At 41.0% G+C, this 21,081-nt stretch overlaps 1 protein-coding gene across 8 annotated transcripts in view; it reads right to left on the reverse strand.

Moving 5' to 3' along the window:
* Window positions 1–7,529: 7,529 nt before the first annotated feature.
* DNM1L (dynamin 1 like) overlaps window positions 7,530–21,081 on the reverse strand; it is a 39,774-nt gene continuing 26,222 nt past the window's right edge. For 5 of the 8 annotated variants that reach the window (XM_030469646.1, XM_030469642.1, XM_030469647.1 and 2 more), the window contains 7 exons: window positions 20,555–20,647; window positions 18,953–19,009; window positions 17,662–17,739; window positions 15,270–15,440; window positions 14,504–14,613; window positions 11,926–12,085; window positions 7,530–10,537 (listed from right to left, as the gene is read on the reverse strand). In XM_030469646.1, the coding sequence (XP_030325506.1) occupies window positions 10,481–10,537; window positions 11,926–12,085; window positions 14,504–14,613; window positions 15,270–15,440; window positions 17,662–17,739; window positions 18,953–19,009; window positions 20,555–20,647 (726 nt within the window). In that variant the 3' untranslated portion in view covers window positions 7,530–10,480. The remainder of the gene's footprint in view (window positions 10,538–11,925; window positions 12,086–14,503; window positions 14,614–15,269; window positions 15,441–17,661; window positions 17,740–18,952; window positions 19,010–20,554; window positions 20,648–21,081) is intronic. The other 3 variants (XM_030469648.1, XM_030469649.1, XM_030469645.1) reach the window with 1 other exon arrangement.

Consider the following 21,081-nt stretch of genomic DNA (forward strand, 5'->3'; position numbering starts at 1 on the left):
AGTCCCAAACTCGAAAACCGGGACTGACAAACAATGCCAAAGAGTGACCACTGAAAACTGTGCCTGGCCCTAGCCCTCACATTGGAACCCTACCCACAGCCACCAACAATCGGCCTACGGGTTGCTGCCTTTACCACAAACCTTGATTTTCTAGCCCTAAGAAGCCATTTTCCCCTACTGCTGAATGGGGTCCCAAAAGTCCGAACCATCGGGACTGGCAAACAAATGCAAAGAGTGACCACTGAAAACTGTGGCTGGCCCTAGCCCTCACACTGAACCCTACCCACAGCACCACCACCAATCGGCCGACGGGTTTGCGTCTTACCACAAACCTTGAATCTACCAGCCATAAGCGGCCATTTTCCCCTACTGCTGAAGAGAGTCCCAAAACTCCGAACAACCGGGACTGACAAACAAATGCAAAGAGTGACCACTGAAAACTGTGGCTGGCCCTAGCCCTCACATGGAACCCTACCCACAGCACCACCAACAATCGGCCTACGGGTTTGTGTGTTACCACAAACCTTGAATCTACCAGCCCTAAGCGGCCATTTTCCCCTACTGCTGAATGGGGTCCCAAAAGTCCGAACAACCGGGACTGGCAAACAAATGCAAAGAGTGACCACTGAAAACTGTGGCTGGCCCTAGCCCTCACATGGAACCCTACCCACAGCACCACCAACAATCGGCCTACGGGTTTGTGCTTTACCACAAACCTTGAATCTACCACACCTAAGCGGCCATTTTCCCCTATTGCTTAATGGGGTCTGAAAGGCAAAAAAACCGGGACTGGCAAACAAATGCAAAGAGTGACCACTGAAAACTGTGGCTGGCCCTAGCCCTCACATGGAACCTTACCCACAGCACCACCAACAATCGGCCTACGGGTTTGTGTTTTACCACAAACCTTGAATCTACCAGCCCTAAGCGGCCATTTTCCCCTATTGCTGAATGGGGTCCCAAAAGTCCGAACAACCGGGACTGGCAAACAAATGCAAAGAGTGACCACTGAAAACTGTGGCTGGCCCTAGCCCTCACATGGAACCCTACCCACAGCACCACCAACAATCGGCCTACGGGTTTGTGTTTTACCACAAACCTTGAATCTACCAGACCTAAGCGGCCATTTTCCCCTATTGCTGAATGAGGTCCCAAAAGTCTGAACAACCGGGACTGGCAAACAAATGCAAAGAGTGACCACTGAAAACTGTGGCTGGCCCTAGCCCTCACATGGAACCCTACCCACAGCACCACCAACAATCGGCCTACGGGTTTGTGTGTTAACACAAACCTTGAATCTACCACACCTAAACGGCCATTTTCCCCTACTGCTGAATGGGTCCCAAAAGTCCGAACAACTGGCAAACAAATGCAAAGAGTGACCACTGAAAACTGTGGCTGGCCCTAGCCCTCACATGGAACCCTACCCACAGCACCACCAACAATCGGCCTACGGGTTTGTGTTTTACCACAAACCTTGAATCTACCAGACCTAAGCGGCCATTTTCCCCTACTGCTGAATGGGGTCCCAAAATTATAAAACAACCGGGACTGGCAAACAAATGCAAAGAGTGACCACTGAAAACTGTGGCTGGCCCTAGCCCTCACATGGAACCCTACCCACAGCACCACCAACAATCGGCCTACGGGTTTGTGTTTTACCACAAACCTTGAATCTACCAGCCATAAGCGGCCATTTTCCCTTACTGCTGAATAGAGTCCCAAAAGTCCGAACAACCGGGACTGGCAAACAAATGCAAAGAGTGACCACTGAAAACTGTGGCTGGCCCTAGCCCTCACATGGAACCCTACCCACAGCACCACCAACAATCGGCCTACGGGTTTGTGCTTTACCACAAACCTTGAATCTACCAGCCCTAAGCGGCCATTTTCCCCTACTGCTGAATGGGGTCCCAAAAGTCCGAACAACCGGGACTGGCAAACAAATGCAAAGAGTGACCACTGAAAACTGTGGCTGGCCCTAGCCCTCACATGGAACCCTACCCACAGCACCACCAACAATCGGCCTACGGGTTTGTTTGTTACCACAAACCTTGAATCTACCAGCCCTAAGCGGCCATTTTCCCCTATTGCTGAATGAGGTCCCAAAAGTCCGAACAACCGGGACTGGCAAACAAATGCAAAGAGTGACCACTGAAAACTGTGGCTGGCCCTAGCCCTCACATGGAACCCTACCCACAGCACCACCAACAATCGGCCTACGGGTTTGTGTTTTACCACAAACCTTGAATCTACCAGACCTAAGCGGCCATTTTCCCCTACTGCTGAATGGGGTCCCAAAACTCCAAACAACCGGGACTGGCAAACAAATGCAAAGAGTGACCACTGAAAACTGTGGCTGGCCCTAGCCCTCACATGGAACCCTACCCACAGCACCACCAACTATCGGCCTACGGGTTTGTGCTTTACCACAAACCTTGAATCTACCAGACCTAAGCGGCCATTTTCCCCTATTGCTGAATGAGGTCCCAGAAGTGCGAACAACCGGGACTGGCAAACAAATGCAAAGAGTGACCACTAAAAACTGTGGCTGGCCCTAGCCCCCACATGGAACCCTACCCACAGCACCACCAGCAATCGGCCTACGGGTTTGTGTTTTACCACAAACCTTGAATCTACCAGCCATAAGCGGCCATTTTCCCTTACTGCTGAATGGAGTCCCAAAACTCCGAACAACCGGGACTGACAAACAAATGCAAAGAGTGACCACTGAAAACTGTGGCTGGCCCTAGCCCTCACATGGAACCCTACCCACAGCACCACCAACAATCGGCCTACGGGTTTGTGCTTTACCACAAACCTTGAATTTTCTAGCCCTAAGCAGCCATTTTCCCCTACTGCTGAATGGGGTCCCAAAAGTCCGAACCATCGGGACTGGCAAACAAATGCAAAGAGTGACCACTGAAAACTGTGGCTGGCCCTAGCCCTCACATGGAACCCTACCCACAGCACCACCAACAATCGGCCTACGGGTTTGTGTTTTACCACAAACCTTGAATCTACCAGACCTAAGCGGCCATTTTCCCCTACTGCTGAATGGAGTCCCAAAACTCCGAACAACCGGGACTGACAAACAAATGCAAAGAGTGACCACTGAAAACTGTGGCTGGCCCTAGCCCTCACATGGAACCCTACCCACAGCACCACCAACAATCGGCCTACGGGTTTGTGTTTTACCACAAACCTTGAATCTACCAGACCTAAGCGGCCATTTTCCCCTATTGCTGAATTGGGTCCCAAAACTCCAAACAACCGGGACTGGCAAACAAATGCAAAGAGTGACCACTGAAAACTGTGGCTGGCCCTAGCCCTCACATGGAACCCTACCCACAGCACCACCAACAATCGGCCTACGGGTTTGTGCTTTACCACAAACCTTGAATCTACCAGCCATAAGCGGCCATTTTCCCCTATTGCTGAATGAGGTCCCAGAAGTGTGAACAACCAGGACTGGCAAACAAATGCAAACAGTGACCACTGAAAACTGTGGCTGGCCCTAGCCCTCACATGGAACCCTGCCCACAGCACCCCCAACAATCGGCCTACAGGTTTGTGCTTTACCAAAAACCTTGAATCTACCAGACCTAAGCGGCCATTTTCCCCTACTGCTGAATGAGGTCCCAGAAGTGTGAACAACCAGGACTGGCAAAAAAATGCAAACAGTGACCACTGAAAACTGTGGCTGGCCCTAGCCCTCACATGGAACCTTACCCACAGCACCACCAGCAATCGGCCTACGGGTTTGTGTTTTACCGCAAACCTTGAATCTACCAGCCATAAGCGGCCATTTTCCCCTACTGCTGAATGGGGTCCCAAAACTCCGAAAAACCGGGACTGACAAACAAATGCAAAGAGTGACCACTGAAAACTGTGCCTGGCCCTAGCCCTCACATGGAACCCTACCCACAGCACCACCAACAATCGGCCTACGGGTTTGTGTGTTACCACAAACCTTGAATCTACCAGACCTAAGCGGCCATTTTCCCCTACTGCTGAATGGGGTCCCAAAAGTCCAAACAACCGGGACTGGCAAACAAATGCAAAGAGTGTCCACTGAAAACTGTGGCTGGCCCTAGCCCTCACATGGAACCCTACCCACAGCACCAACAACTATCGACCTACGGGTTTGTGCTTTACCACAAACCTTGGATCTACCAGACCTAAGCGGCCATTTTCCCCTATTGCTGAATGGGGTCCCAAAACTCCAAACAACCGGGAGTGGCAAACAAATGCAAAGAGTGACCACTGAAAACTGTGGCTGGCCCTAGCCCTCACATGGAACCCTGCCCACAGCACCACCAACAATCGGCCTACAGGTTTGTGCTTTACCACAAACCTTGAATCTACCAGACCTAAGCGGCCATTTTCCCCTATTGCTGAATGAGGTCCCAGAAGTGTGAACAACCAGGACTGGCAAACAAATGCAAAGAGTGACCACTGAAAACTGTGGCTGGCCCTAGCCCTCACATGGAACCCTACCCACAGCACCACCAACAATCGGCCTACAGGTTTGCGTTTTACCACAAACCTTGAATCTACCAGAGCTAAGCGGCCATCTTCGCCTATTGATGAATGAGGTCCCAGAAGTGTGAACAACCCGGACTGACAAACAAATGCAAACAGTGACCACTGAAAACTGTGGCTGGCACTAGCCCTCACATGGAACCCTACCCACAGCACCACCAACAACCGGCCTACGGGTTGGTGTGTTACCACAAACCTTGAATCTACCAGCCCTAAGCGGCCATTTTCCCCTACTGCTGAATGGGGTCCCAAAAGTCCGAACAACCGGGACTGGCAAACAAATGCAAAGAGTGACCACTGAAAACTGTGGCTGGCACTAGCCCTCACATGGAACCCTACCCACAGCACCACCAACAATCGGCCTACGGTTTTGTGTGTTACCACAAACCTTGAATCTACCAGCCCTAAGCAGCCATCTTCCCCTATTGCTGAATGAGGTCCCAAAAGTCGGAACAACCGGGACTGGCAAACAAATGCAAAGAGTGACCACTGAAAACTGTGGCTGGCCCTAGCCCTCACATGGAACCCTACCCACAGCACCACCAACAATCGGCCTACAGGTTTGTGCTTTACCACAAACCTTGAATCTACCAGACCTAAGCGGCCATCTTCGCCTATTGCTGAATGAGGTCCCAGAAGTGTGAACAACCCGGACTGGCAAACAAATGCAAACAGTGACCACTGAAAACTGTGGCTGGCCCTAGCCCTCACATGGAACCCTACCCACAGCACCACCAACAATCGGCCTACGGGTTGGTGTGTTACCACAAACCTTGAATCTACCAGCCCTAAGCGGCCATTTTCCCCTACTGCTGAATGGGGTCCCAAAAGTCCGAACAACCGGGACTGGCAAACAAATGCAAAGAGTGACCACTGAAAACTGTGGCTGGCACTAGCCCTCACATGGAACCCTACCCACAGCACCACCAACAATCGGCCTACGGTTTTGTGTGTTACCACAAACCTTGAATCTACCAGCCCTAAGCAGCCATCTTCCCCTATTGCTGAATGAGGTCCCAGAAGTGGGAACAACCGGGACTGGCAAACAAATGCAAAGAGTGACCACTGAAAACTGTGGCTGGCCCTAGCCCTCACATGGAACCCTACCCACACCACCACCAGCAATCAGCGTACGGGTTTGTGTTTTACTGCAAACCTTGAATCTACCAGCCATAAGCGGCCATTTTCCCTTACTGCTGAATAGAGTCCTAAAACTCCGAAAAACCGGGACTGACAAACAAATGCAAAGAGTGACCACTGAAAACTGTGGCTGGCCCTAGCCCTCACATGGAACCCTACCCACAGCACCACCAACAATCGGCCTACGGGTTTGTGTTTTACCACAAACCTTGAATCTACCAGCCATAAGCGGCCATTTTCCCTTACTGCTGAATGGAGTCCCAAAACTCCAAACAACCGGGACTGGCAAACAAATGCAAAGAGTGACCACTGAAAACTGTGGCTGGCCCTAGAACTCACATGGAACCTTACCCACAGCATCACCAACAATCGGCCTACGGGTTTGTGTTTTACCACAAACCTTGGATCTACCAGACCTAAGCGGCCATTTTCCCCTACTGCTGAATGGGGTCCCAAAAGTCCGAACAACCGGGACTGGCAAACAAATGCAAAGAGTGACCACTGAAAACTGTGGCTGGCCCTAGCCCTCACATGGAACCCTACCCACAGCACCAACAACTATCGGCCTACGGGTTTGTGCTTTACCACAAACCTTGAGTCTGCCAGCCCTAAGCGGCCATTTTCCGGTATTGCTGAATGAGGTCCCAGAAGTGGTAACAACCAGGACTGGCAAACAAATGCAAAGAGTGACCACTGAAAACTTTAGCTGGCCCTAGCCCTCACATGGAACCTACGCACAGCACCAACTACTATCGGCCTACGGGTTTGTGCTTTACCACAAACCTTGAATCTACCAGACCTAAGCGGCCATTTTCCCGTATTTTCTTTGTCTCCAAATGTTGAAGGTACACATATATCTGCAAATTTCAGGCTTTTTTTTAAAGCTTTAGTACCCATTTTTATCAAGTATTAAAAGACTTTTATTTGTTCTTACACATACAAAATAAAAAGGGAATAAATTCTTTGCATACAAGGTTTTTATTACGATCCATAAACTCCGAAGAAATTTTGTCTGTCCCTCCTTTTGATCTAACTGCGAACAACCCAAGCCCTTCTCTGACTCTTTCCTAAGAAATAGCTGGACACAAACAGTACTTGCTGTGACTGTGCAAGCTAGCACAACAGAACATTTGAACACCTAGGCTGAGAGTCAAGGATGACTGAAAAAAAATCAAGTATTCTTTTTTAGCCTGGTCTTGTTTCTCATGTACTTTAAAACTGGTACTTCAGGTAGTCAGACAGCTTTTTCCAATATAAACAAGCAATAACAAATACTATTATATTTCACGTGAGTACAAAGTTCAAGAAGAAAAGTACTTATTATTTGGGCCAGATATTAAAAAACAAATCAGAACCATTTTTACAGAATCTAGAGAGAAAAGAAACTCTCAAGTACTTGAGCCTAACACGATAGTGGCAGCTAGCAATGAAGAGGTAAAAGGCATGAAACAAGTAAACTAGAAGGGGCACAAGAGCACCTTCAGGAGCATATAAAGTGTCCTCCAGTATAAAACCACATTCATGTCTTCTACATTTTCCTCTTAAATTTTGAAGTATTAGTCATCTGTCTATCACCTCAGAGCACAGGTTTTTACTGGTAATAAGTTAAAAAGCAAATGCCTTTGAGATGTTAAGTATCTACAAAAAAAAAGCTAGCAGCCACTTTCCCAGCTAAACAATTTAACTGTGGAAAAAATCCCTCAGCTCTAGATAACTGATGTTACCAACAGGGGCACAACAGACTGGCAAGGCTGTTTTCCCTAATGTACTCCTTCAAGCAGGGACCTGGGCTTGCAACATTCAATCTCACACCTTTCCAAGTCACTCCTCTGTAAAGCACAGGGTAAAGGCAAGTTTTACATGTTTTATTATGTTTACTTCAGAATACAGTTTGAAGCACACAGACAGCCCCCTTACCAGCTGTTTCACCAAGTGAAATGTGTAACTGCCTACTAAAACCCCCAAATAATTTATTGACAAATTCTATTCATACAGGGATACTATGTATTATTTACAGTAGTACCACATGTAGATCAGGTATGAATGTCAAAACATTCACTCACCTTAAACTTAGCTACAGTAGTTACTCTCCCCCATGATCGTGGGTGTCACTAGACAGAAAATTATTTCACGTTAGCTGGAATTTGTGCATTGATCACAAAAATACTTCCAGGTAAAATAAAATAAAGGTGAACAAAACAACATTTGTAAATCATCGGTCTTGGAATTTTTCAGTCATTGCCTTCATTTGGCTTTTTTCTGTAGCTTCCCCCTAATTTCCTTTAATGGTGGCTGTAACTGCAGCATTTTAGGTATTTTAATTTTCATTCCAGAGAACAGATTGTCTAAAAACTATTAGTGCCCACTAGTTGCCTGTCTACACTATTACTTAGTCAGCTATCCAAGAACAACATAGAATTGCATGAGGGCAAGTGCAAACATAAGTAAGGCTGTACAATATTAGTAGGTATTACTATTAACTTGTAGGAGCACGTTAGTCTTGCCACCTGAGCTACACATCAGTTCAAGGCTTTATCTCGGGGCTAATTAATTGTGTGTCTTATCTGTTTATTTAACAACAGGATTGTTACATCATGGATTTTTTAAGACTTCCATTAAGGATTACAAATCAAGTTGATTGCTTGGCATTCAAACATTACCAAATTGAAATTTTTTGTGAAACTTGAAAAAAAGCCATAATATTAAGAAACCAAAAAATAACACGGTGGAAATTACATATGACATTACAGAGCCAGTAATCACTTGCACAAATTTCTTAAATGAATTCATTTGCTATACACAGCATTCAAAAACTTCAAGATCCAACATATTTCTTCACAAGGGACTGCTGACGGAACTTTGGTGGTTAAAGTTTAGGTAGTAGCAGTTCACTTATGGACAGCTCTACCTTCTTGAAAACATACTTTAGATGTCAAAAGTGAAAGAGAGAGGTGTCAAGTGAATTCCAGTCAGAAATGCAATGATTTTAACCAAACTTTTAAGAACTTTCACTGTTCATCAAAACTGATTTGAAAAGTGCCTTGCACTTCAACTTCACTACAGTAACATTTCTTAAATATGAAAACTACCATCCCTGGATACTATGCAAGAATTTAAAATTACTTTCTTTGTATTCATTACATGTAATGCATAAATCATGACATTTTAGGTTGTTTAGAACTACAGAATATATTTCTGCATTCTGCATTAATTATTTCAGATGATACATAAAAGTATCCAAGAATTGCCTCTGTCAGACAGAACTCCTTGTGCTTACAGTGCTGACCATGAGGAAAGATAAATTTTTAACAGACCTTGTAAACTGAGATTTTAACAGTTTTGGACTTTCCAATCTTTAGTACTTTACAGAATCATTCAATTTTTGTTAACTGATGAAATGGGGAAGGAGCTGGATATGATAATAAAAAGTTGACTGTGTTGGCCCAGTATTGTAAAAGCAAGCCATGGATATTAATTAACAGCACTGTCCTATTTTTCATGCAAATTGTGTTAAAGATATAAAATATTAGCAACACCATAGTAGACATTTTTTCACTTTACGCAAAAAAGTGAATCTGCTTGAAAAGTACATGCAAGTGTGCTGGCTGGAGTTTAAATAAATTTTTATTCATAAACATAAAAATGTTTACTTTTTAAAGGCTAATGTGATCAATATTTATCTGTATGAATTACAGTCAGAAGAAAATAATTCATGAACATACTTTCCAACTTATATTTCCCTAATATTAGGATTGTCCTGAGGAGAGAAAAAAAAAAAAGCAAAAAAAAAAGCAGCTACTTACAAGCACAGTGAAATTTCCTCAAAAGTAACTAATATCTGGTAGAAATATTTCAGTCCCACAGACTTTCTTTCATATTGTCATACATTCCAACTTTGGAAGAAGTTGTGGGGACCCCCTTCTCCCTGGCCAGCTTAATTTGTTTGTTAAAGAAACACTTATTATTCCGTAACAGTTTTGAAATCCGTTTTTATTTGTCAATTCTGTCAGAACAAATTTCCTGTCGGATGGTCCAGGGGCTTGGTCCCAGGGGGGAGGAAGGGGAAGATGTTCCTGTACCTGATTGTAATCCCCAACATTTATACACAAGCTCCAGTGCACATGAATAAATTTGCACCCACTTTTTAGTAGGCTCCTATTGTTCGCAAGCTCCAGGCTAACTCTTCCTACATGATACTTCATTAAATTTCAAAGTTTTGTCTGCAGTTTCAACATTTGGAGAAAAAAAAAAATGGGGACACAGATACATAGTAATACGGTAGACATATCTACTGTGCTATAAAATTGATACTTCCATCTGTCATAGTGCATGCAGTATATTCATGAAAGAAAATATTCGGTGCTCTCTTCTCTTCACAGTATTTAAACTTCTATTGTAAAAGCAGCTTAAAACTATGCCACAAGACTACACCGTCCATCTTAACCACAGGCAACCTGTTTAGCAAGTCAGGCACTGGAACTTGAATGGTTTTTCCCCAAGTTCGAATGAGGCTGTCACTGAGACAGTAGACTTGGTCTGCTTTAATTTGCACCAGAAAGCTGGTAAAGAAACATTTAGAGCCATTTATTATGTGGATTAAATACGACTTATTTCGCAAAATACAGCATATATTTGTTTGCAAATCAAACCAACTGTCTTTACATGAGCAGATTTACACAGTTGCAGTACACAGGTAAGAGTTCATAAATAAAAATTCTATTCCATATACCATGCCTAGGAATTTTCAAGTCAATAGAACCTCCAATGCATATAAATAGCGTGGCTGGCAGAGTCTTCACCAAAGGTGAGTCTCCCGGATCTCTGCAATGATCTGACTGGCTCGCTGCAGGGCCTGCACACACAGAAACACCAAAGTTACTCAGTTTTTCTAAAGAGGTTTCTGAAAGAGATAACAGCAGCAGTCCAGAAAGGAGGAGGTTAAAAATCAAATTAAAGCTACTAATTTGCATTAGGAAATGAGTGGTAACAACAACATTGACTAACAGCCCTGAAGCCCTCCATCTGCAAAAGATTAGGCTAGTGGAAAATGCTGCAAAGCAAAAGGTGATGAATATCACAGCTTAGTTTAGGTGTCATTAAATCGTTTTGCTAAAGAGATAAGAATTAAAAAATAATTGAAAATTGAAGTTCAATGGAGAAGCAAAAAGAGCTCATTTTCATAATTTTACCTACTTAGTGTTCAAAATAACACCTGTCTTAACATTTTGTATTTAAATTCTCAGGGACAGACTTCTTCACCACAGACCATTTTAAGGCTTTCAATCTTCTTCAAAATAAAAGGGAAAGTGTACCTATTTTATATCACCCAGCATTCTGATGTATTTCCTACAGTCTAACCAACTAAACTTGGCAAATTTAAATGCTCAGAATACCAACTGATACATTATTTCAAGTATTACTCCAATTTGGGAAAATCTGAGCTGAGATTAGTCCTATAGAGTTTACATACAGTTTAAAAGATTCTTAACAGACAGTTCCCCTCCCTAAAATGTTGATGGTATAATAGGGAAGATGAAACTTGCTGTAGGTGGTCTTGGACAAGCAGTATGTCAGGGTACCCAGGTACCTTTCAAACATGCACTGCCTGACCACACTGCATATGAGAAAGCAGCAGCTCTTGCTATTTATCCAGTGAGCTCAAGTGGCAGAGGGAATCTTTTCTATGCAGTTCAGTCCAAAGCAGCATTATTTCTGCTGCATCTGTAGCAAACTCTGATTCACCACATAATTGAACAATGAAGAAATGAACGAATTCTGAAGACAGGCATGTCACAAACACAGAGGTCATCACATAGAAGTCCCAATATTGTCACTCCATATTATGGGATACCGTCTGGATACACCAGCCATTAGCCAGTAGGCTCTGGGGGAAGCATACACGTGAATGGCAACTAAAACAAGGTATGCTTAATCCTCTAACAAAGAAATGTGGGACACTGTAAAGTTAAGAAACAACAAATTATTAAAACTAAATATCTAATTGAAAAGAACACCATGTTAGAGCTTCTGCTTTACACTCAAAATGCAGTTTAAGTCACATTTTCCCAAATAATCAAGCTACACAATACCCTCTGGTCACACACTTTTACTTGCCCTAGCAGAGAGAATACTACACTGGCATACTCCTAAAAAGCAGCAAAGAACACAGGCAAGTCTTCCAAATATCTCACATTTATACGGTTTTAATTTAATTAACTATTCCCCACAAGCTCCTAATACCTTTAGCATGTCAGCTGCCTCTTTTCTGCGTTGTGCCATGTCCTCAGATTCCGTCAGAAGGTCATCCAACAACAAGGATTTATATAGCTGGCCTACCAGCTCGCTCTGCAGAGTATCTTTCACGTGGTTCACCAGGAAATGCATCACTGCCTTTGGCACACTGTAAGCACATTAAGATTGTTTCTTTACAGAAAGAATCATTCAAAACCAGGTCTGTTCTCGACTGAAGAATGCGGAGAGTGAGCAAGTGGCTACACATAAAGCTTGGCTCCAACTACCAGGAATTTACCACAACTGTAACCGTAACTAAAAACTCTCCATTCTCAAATGCAATAATTTGTGCAATTAAGAGCTGTTGAACATCTTCCAAACAGGATATCTGCATTGTAGAGGACATTAATATATTTATATATATATAGTGTAAAAATGACTTTGCTCACCAACATGAGTCCCACAATGCAAGGAGTAACAAAAAGCTAAGGATTTCAACCCTGTATCAGTCTTAACGTGGGAATGAGAAGGCAATAAAAGAATTCATGTATCCAATCTTACTTAGAAATTAACTGAAAACAGGATCACTGTTCAAGCACTGAGTTACATTATTTCTGATAAAAGAAAGCACAATGTGAAGCCAATTTAAAACTGCAATAGAAATAGAGTTTGTGAAAAATGTATTTGTCTAGAAAGGAAGCGGGCAGCAACCAATGAGAATCAAGACCAATCCATCAGAAAGACACTCCAATGTCTAGAGTAACATTTTTCAGCTCTCTGTCAGGCTCACCTGAAAGAAACCACTGTCTTAGCTCTGATTTCCATGCCACTAAGCTTCCTGAAAAAAATTCAAAGTACTGAATCTAGCTGAACCTGATTTCCTTAGGACTTAGGATGTGTGTAGCAGTACTCTTCTGAAAAAGTGAGGGGAAAATATTTACATGAATATTGACAAAGTCAATTTATAATACTAATGCAGTACCAAAATCTGGGGATATACACAGAGGATCAAAAGTGCACTTCAGGTTATTTCATAAGAGTGTCAGTAACTGACAAAAATATACTCATGGTCAATCCCAACTGAGAAGTTCAACAAGTTCATTTACACATCCTTGTTGGTGTAATTGTTGATGCATAATCAGTACTGACTCATTAAGTAGTGACCACATCATTCTTCTCGTGCCCATACCATAGCCCTAAACTGAAATCAATATAGATCAACAGTTTTTGCTCATGCCCAGAGTGCTACATTTGTCACTGTAGAATTAACAAGGACCATGCAAGTCTGAACAGTCAGACCCAAGATCAACCAGGATCCACCAACACATGTGAGCTTTTGGAATCAAACTCCCAAGTGTGGATGGGAATTTTCCCACTACATTCTGCTGCTTTAATGGTTCATTACTAATCCAGCTGTGGGAAGATTCCTGGGAAATCACAATGACATCATACAGATCTATGAGTACTCTAGTAATTTAATTTACATTCTCCTTTCAAGCCAATACATTACAAGTTCTGCCAAAAGAAGAGCTTAAGAAAGAAGCCTAGAATATTCTGGAAATCACCTGGCTAAGAGTAAAAGCAAACTGAAATTCAGGCTCAAAGGTGCATGGGTACAGAAAGTACCCAAACCATCCAAGCAAGAGCCTGAATTAGTTCTGCAAGTACTATATGTGATGGACATAAGTACCACCTTTGGAAGTATTTACTAAAACATTTTTTAAATTAGATAGGGGTTTCCTAATTAATCCAATTCATAAGCCTTGAGATGGCATTTATTTTTTTTCATTATGCATGCATATTTATGGCAAAGAATGTGAAGGGGTTTTTTTAGAGTATGTAAATGAGGTAACTAACACTGCAGCAAAATTAAGGTAAACAAAGTAATTGCCTGCCACGAAATACTAAAAATTGTATTAAGAATGTTATTTTACTGGACACAATAAAATTCTGTGATCTCACTAATCTGCTTCTCAATCTTAGTTTTCAGATTTCCCTATTTCTCCCCAAATTTCCCATAAATACATATAAAAGTGTGTATATATGAAGTTAGGTCTTTTGACAAAGACTTGAAGTTTTACATTATTCACTACACACACAAAAAGTATGGCAATTCTAAAGCAAAACTGTAAAGGTGTTTTCCATAGTTGTGTACCACAGAAACACCAATTTAATGCTAATTCCATCCTTACAGCTAAGCACTAGAAAACTTAGCCACAGTAGTTCCTTCTCAGCCTGCCCATTTGAAATAACAGGATGGCAAAGCTACACAGTGAAAAGAATTCACTCAAATTATTCACTGCAAATTATCCATCTGCAGTGCAGTATCCTCCAGAGAAGTAGGTATCTCCTAAATAAAGATTTTACTTAATAGAATACAGAACTCAAACTACTACAAAAAATAAGTGCTTCTTCAGGCTTTTCAGTTCTGTGATGTTTTACTGCTGCTACCCCTTCTAAAACAAAAAAACCCCAACATCCTGTATTGTGTCTCTGCTTACAAACCTAAGTGCATAATAACATTATATACATGATAGATATCACAGCCTTTGTATGGCTTAAACAGTTCTAGAAAGTTTTCTTTTACCTGTCCTGAATGTTCTTCCTGACAATAAGGAAGTAAGATTTAATAAGTCTTTCAATCACTTCACAATCTCGTTGTTCACGGGCAGAAAGTTTGCGTGCAACAGGTACAGGCTGCGTAAAAAAATTAAAAACTCATTTTACCAATTCTGCTCATTTGCATAGGTAAATAAAACTCAAACTGTGGAGTCTAAAATAAACTATTGCTTTTTAAGTCTGATAGTTTGATGGATGTAACTTGTCTTGAAACAAACATCTATTTCTTCAGAAATAAGATCTGATACATCAGCATCTAGACCTGTGCCGCAAAGGTCAGAGGGCTCCCTACTAAATTCTTTTTAAAAACTCACTAAAGGAACTAAACCCTCCATCACTTACTGGATCTCCATCTTTTTTTTTAACTTAAGTGGGTTTTGTCTCTAATGACTCTTTAATATAAAAACACCAAACGCAGTAAAAAGAGCAGGAATTTATTTTAGTTGAGACACGAGCTCAGACTTGTTTCTGAAGAAAGAGCAACCTAGACAAGGAGTTCAGTGACACTAGAATTTGTGAAAGGAAGACAGTTATCCCAAATCATAGGCTAAAACTGGAGCAGGGGAAAGAGGAAGGAAAGCAGAAGAGACTGACTAGATCTTCCTGTCTCTATAGTGACAATTATTTACTATGATACCATATATTAGTAGAAAAGTTACAAGATCTGGAATTCAGATGCTTTCTTTCCTGAGCCTGAACTACACAGAGAAGGTTTGTATCTTTTCATAACTCACCACATCTAATAGGTTTACAGCATGTCCCTTCTGAGGACTAGCAGGCAGGGGGGCTGCAGCTGGCTTGGCTTTTTCCTCTGCCGATATCTCTTCCACTTTTGAAGGTTTCAGCATTCCTCTCCAGTTGCCTGTTCCAGGCTCCTGAGACACATCTCCAGCTCCAGGAGCAGCCTGCACAAACAGTACAATGAAGAAATATTGTGGAATTAGACTTTGGGCACTGTAAAGCAGTGTTTGATCAGGTCTACTGTTACTGAGCTATAGATAGGACTGAGAATGAAATTTTCCTTATTCCCTTAATTTTGTTCTTCACATACCCCACGCTTATTCTTCCTCTTGATGACATAACATACCAGTAAAATAAAAGCTTCTAAAAGCTGTATTCTTCCTAATAATGGTGTGAGAACACTTGGCCCAAAGAAGCTCACCAGTATTTTAAGTACCTACAAATCACTTTTGAAATACTGAATCGTTTTCCTAAGCCCTTTGGCTTTTAACACTTCCATACAACCTTGGAGCAACACAAGCTATACTACCAGCATCATTATGAAAGTATGTTTTGAAGATCACCACAGCTCTTTGAAGACTTGAATTTAAATTCTTTGGTTTTTATTTAAATATAAACTGAATAAACTGAAGTTTTTAACAATAACAGCTAAAAAATATGCACATTTATGTTTACAGGTACCACAGCTATCAATGTATTTGTGCTGCCAGAGCCAATCTGCAGATGCACCAAATCAAAACAAAAGCTCCATCCTCTGGAAGTGAAGATCAGAGTTTCTGGGAAATTCAGGTAAAGAATGACTCTGATCTCCTGAGAAACGGGCATAACACCCATCTCTTAAACACTAGGAATCACTGAACAAACTAAGTAATAGTGATATTCACACCATGGAAAATTAATATGAAGCAAAAAGACAGTCGGACTTGATGATCTCTGAGGTCCCTTCCAACCCAGCCATTTCTATGGTTCTATGATTCTATGATTCTGTAACAGTAACCTTGTACCTTTCTATAAGCCTAGTATCTGCTCTATTTACTACTGTGCTTTAAAATCTATTAGAAAAATCTGTTAGAAAAACATGCAAGGCTTTGAAATACTACTACTACTGCTTATAATCTTCAGATACAGAAGGAAATACACTAAATTTATCTATTATGTTTACAATTAAAATACCCCAGCCTGATGCTGAATCTAATTAAAGAGTGAAAAACAAAGCATGTCAAAAATTTTATTAAAATTGCAGAACTGTTCAGAAGTGCTCTAAAAAATACACTAAGAATTCAAATCAACCTCTGCTAATAAGAGAGAACCACAGATGAGGAACGCTCCATTACATTGGAGGACAGCTATTCAAAATGGCAAAAATCCCTTGGTCATTCTCATTCAGTATTACCGTGGAGCCTGCACAATCTCCAGAAAAGTTTCATCAACAAAGTTACATTGTTACACAAGAAAAATAGTTGCTTAGATACCACCTAATTAAAGGACAGGTTTTGTAGGAAAGACAATTAAACAAAGTTTGGCAGCTTCCTGCAACTTCCTAAGTCATAACAGTACCCTCACAGTAGCTCTTGATTTAATTTTAATGACTGCAGCATATCAGAACCTCTAAAGCTCTGATGAAAATAATAGTTTATATTCTGCTGCTGACTAGATTTTAACTACTTTTTTCAGGACAGAAATGGCAGCTTTGCCCTAGGAGCTGAATGTGCATATGCAATGAAGGAGAAAGCCTGAGTCCTCTTGGTCTACCTAATATACAACCTTCTGACTACCAATCTTTTCTGACTGCAAGTGAAAGCAATTAGCAAACAAGTATTTACAGTAATGACTTGTTATTTTTAACAGGAGAGACAGCAGACCTGAGTATAAGAAACGATTGCAGAACACATTTCACAAATATAAGTAAACCAAGGACTGAACAATTACATGAAACAACAAAAAGGAGGCTCAGTTTGAACACCACCTGTAAAGATTCCCTGCAGGAAGCAGGAAACTCACATTTTTAGCTTATCTTCTGTCCTCCTTCTTTAACTGTCAACACATTAAAAACATGCAGTTTAACAACCATGCTGAACACTTTTGATGACAATACTGTTGCACCAAACAATCTACCAACTACAGCTTGAGACAAATTATGCTGGAGGATTGCACCACAAAATAATGCAACCAAGAGTTCAAACAGAAAGCAGTGACTCTGCCACAGACTGGCACAGCTTTACCTGCCACTGCACATGCTAAAATCAGTAATGCCAGGTAGTCTCTGATCTGTAGGGCATACTGTGTCAGTGACAGAGCACTAAATACAAACTGCTTTCCATACTATCTGTGGTGCACCACAACAGAAATGTGCATGCAGTGCTTATAAGAAAAATCAAAACAGACCTTGCCATCAGCCTCAGCAGAAGCAGCAGTAACAGTCTCCTGGGAAGCAGGTGCCAATGCACCTGGAGCCTTAGTAGACTAAGGAAGGTAAAAATGCAGGGAGGAGGGAAAAAAAAAAAATTCAACTGAAGACCACCAAATCTACCTAGCAAATGTCATATACTTTTACCTACTAGTGTCTTGAAAAATCCAGAAAATAAAGTATTTTGAATTTGCAAGCAAAACAGTAATACAAGCAGAAAAAGAAAAAAAATGAAAAAAGTATCTTCAAGACAGTCAAGAGACCTTTGGCATTATCTTCAGTTCCATTTCAGTTCCTACACTCATGATATAAATATGAAGTCAATAAAAAGAAGGATCAAAGAGAAGTAAAAGCAGTCTCTAAATAGCTACCTTAAATTTTCAGTTCATCCATCAGCTGGCTTCTACTGATTAAAAGCAGTAATATCAGATCCATTCTGGGACTTGGTCTCACTAAAAAGCTAACAAACTTAATGAATCAATTTCTGTCACCTGTAGTAAAGGTTGTTACAACCTGTGAGGAACTTTAAAGTACGTTCTCCATATTTGGATTTTAAATACTTCACATAATATTAAATACCTAATTGTCTGAAACTCCAGCTGATTGTCAGATCATTCATTTCTACAGCCAGGCAATGTTTTCCATGACATTTGGTTCTTCCACCCATGTGCTTACTTGTCACTGAACTAATCCCAAAACCTGGTAAAACTAAGCAAGCTCTAGAGACAAAATACATGACTGAGTTATGATGAGCAACTGCAATTGTTAGCTCCATCACCTCCCACAGAAAGACAGAAATAAATTGCAGTTTTAAAAGCAACTTACAAAAAGAAAAAAAAGAAAAAAAAAAAAAAAACCAAACCAAACCAAAAAGCAACCACTGAGTGACTATGTAGGTACTCTGAACATTTTAAATCACTTATGTTTTGAAATCAGCGTATCTCTGGCTATAGATTTCAGACTGCAAGTTCTTTCTCCATCTTTAACATCTGCAGGCACTTTAGATGACATTCAACTAAAAAGTATAATATTGATGTAAATTTAAAGGCAAGTCTTCGGAAATCCCAGAGTTAAAACCTGACAAAACCTGCATCTTTGGAGGAAGAAAATAACATTCCACTTAACTGTCTTATGAAATTGGAAGAAAAAGAGTCAATACCTGGAAGCTCCCAAGACAGCATATCAAAGCTGTCCAAGACTTGGACTGAATCAAAGAAGAATGCATTGAACTTTAAATGAACAAATAAATAAAAATCATCATTTATTTACCTTGTCCCGTGGCACAGCAGAAGGCAATTCCCGGGCTAATCTGTTACGCCTTTGTTCCTTTAAAAACAATCCAGCAAGATCTCAATTATGTATTACTCTGTATCAGCACACATGCAAGATTCATATTTTACAGATTATTTGTATTTTAGAGACAAACACTAAATTTTCTCATCCAGTATTGGGTAGTAACACCACAATCCTATGAACACCTCAATTATTTGGATAAAAATATCGATTACCTCATCAAAACTTATTTTTCAATGTAAAAAGGCTTGCAAAACCTTTTGCAGCAAGCTCCATAATAAAAATCAAAGCCTTTAAAATCAAGATCAAAGCCACGTCATTTGTCTTAGCATTGATACTCTACAGCACTGATTAAACTTAGAACTTTGAAGTAATCTAAAAGAACTTGATTCTGTGGCCAGCAGGTTTAACTACGATTAGGCCCAAAAAGGAGGAGCAAAATTCACTTTAATGCAAGACAGAATTTGAAGCAATCACAACAAGATCTGGTTGGGTTTTTTCGGAATTATGAATTGATTGTTCATTGAATAAGGATAAGATTTTTTTACGTGCTTTGTTTCTTTAAAAATGCCAATGTCCTGTTCAGGAAAATGTTTAGAAAGAACTAGCTTAAGTACCACGTTATAATACAATAACCTGTGTTCAACTGAGCCAAGTCTTAAGTGTTGTACTCAAGGGCAGTCTGCACACACTTGGTTTCTGAACTAGCTTCAAGCACAGTCTAGCAAGGCAAACTCCACTGCACACCCAGTCAACACAACACTTACATATAGAAGAAAGTAAAAGGTTAAAACTAAAGAGCAGAAATAATATAAGCACTTAAGAGAAGAATACTACTACAAAAGAGTGTGTTGGATAAGCAGGGGAACACAAGATTATTACCGAGCTCTTAGCCAGATGGAGGCAGTACTGCAACAAAATCAGATAGCAGGAAAAAATTGAGCAGATCAGTTGTAGAACAACTGCTTCTATAGGATGATGACAGCAACAAGAATTAGCAATCAAAGCTGGGCTTGAAAAAACAGAAAGACTATTGAAATTGTAAAAGGCTTATGGGAGGCTGATGAAGAAAATTGTCCTAGGGAGACTGAAGCATGCTAACACAGATTCAAAAACAATGCTGAAAAATAAGAATTTAGAGCTTGAATAGAGAAAACACTTGTATTATCCTTTCCTGTATAAGAGGAATGTTGTAGCTATTGACACATTCTGTCAGAGGCAAAATGGAGTTTCTTCAATATTAAGTACTACTTCCCAACTATCTATTTAAAATTTCTCTTCCAAAAATTTCACTTAATAGCCAATACTCAGCTGCCCACTTTATTTTCAGAACAGCAATACAAGCAGTCAGTTTTCAGTGAACTAGCAACCACTGTTCCTGAAGGTAACATGCATGTAACAAGTCAACTAGGCAAAAGATAGAAGCATATACTATATTTGTAATCTATCACATTTTTATACTTCAGAATGTGGAATCCTGCTTCAGTGAAAGAAACTAAAAAAGTTGTTCTTTTACCAATTATTTAGGCTCTCACTTAATGGAATCAAAAGGCCTATCAAGATAATGCATTGTCTTACCTCTATGTTGTTATTCATTAAACCACAGGCATCAGCAAAGTCTGGATGTTTGGTGTTGATATAAGCTAACTCAATGGCCACAAGATTGTGAACCTGCAATACAACATCATTCACAGGTCAAAATTGCAGTAAGTAAATCTAGTGCTAGTGAAGAGCAATGACCCTCAGTGCCTGAAAGCATAGTCTAACTGTCCCCACAAAAAACCACCTTTGCTGTCCCAAAGACATTAAAGTTCTGGTTTAGAAAGCAAGAAGGGCATTCACTCATTCATTCATTGGAGTACATTCAGACCTTCAGCCATTTTGGGTGTTACAACAATGTCAGTTTAATCAAGCTCAGTCCTCTCTAAATAAATGAAACTCAGCAATGCAATCAGTGTAAGCTGTACAGTAATGAAGTGAGCTAGTAGAGTCAACCTTCAGCCACAAGCTACATACAACATCTGCATCAGTGAGAGATGGCTCACTATGGGGGACAGTGAGCATACAGAATAATTTTTGCTTTATGCATCAGATACACACAGAGT

Source organism: Calypte anna, chromosome 1 (assembly GCF_003957555.1).
Source record: "Calypte anna isolate BGI_N300 chromosome 1, bCalAnn1_v1.p, whole genome shotgun sequence".
Lineage (NCBI taxonomy): Eukaryota > Metazoa > Chordata > Aves > Apodiformes > Trochilidae > Calypte > Calypte anna.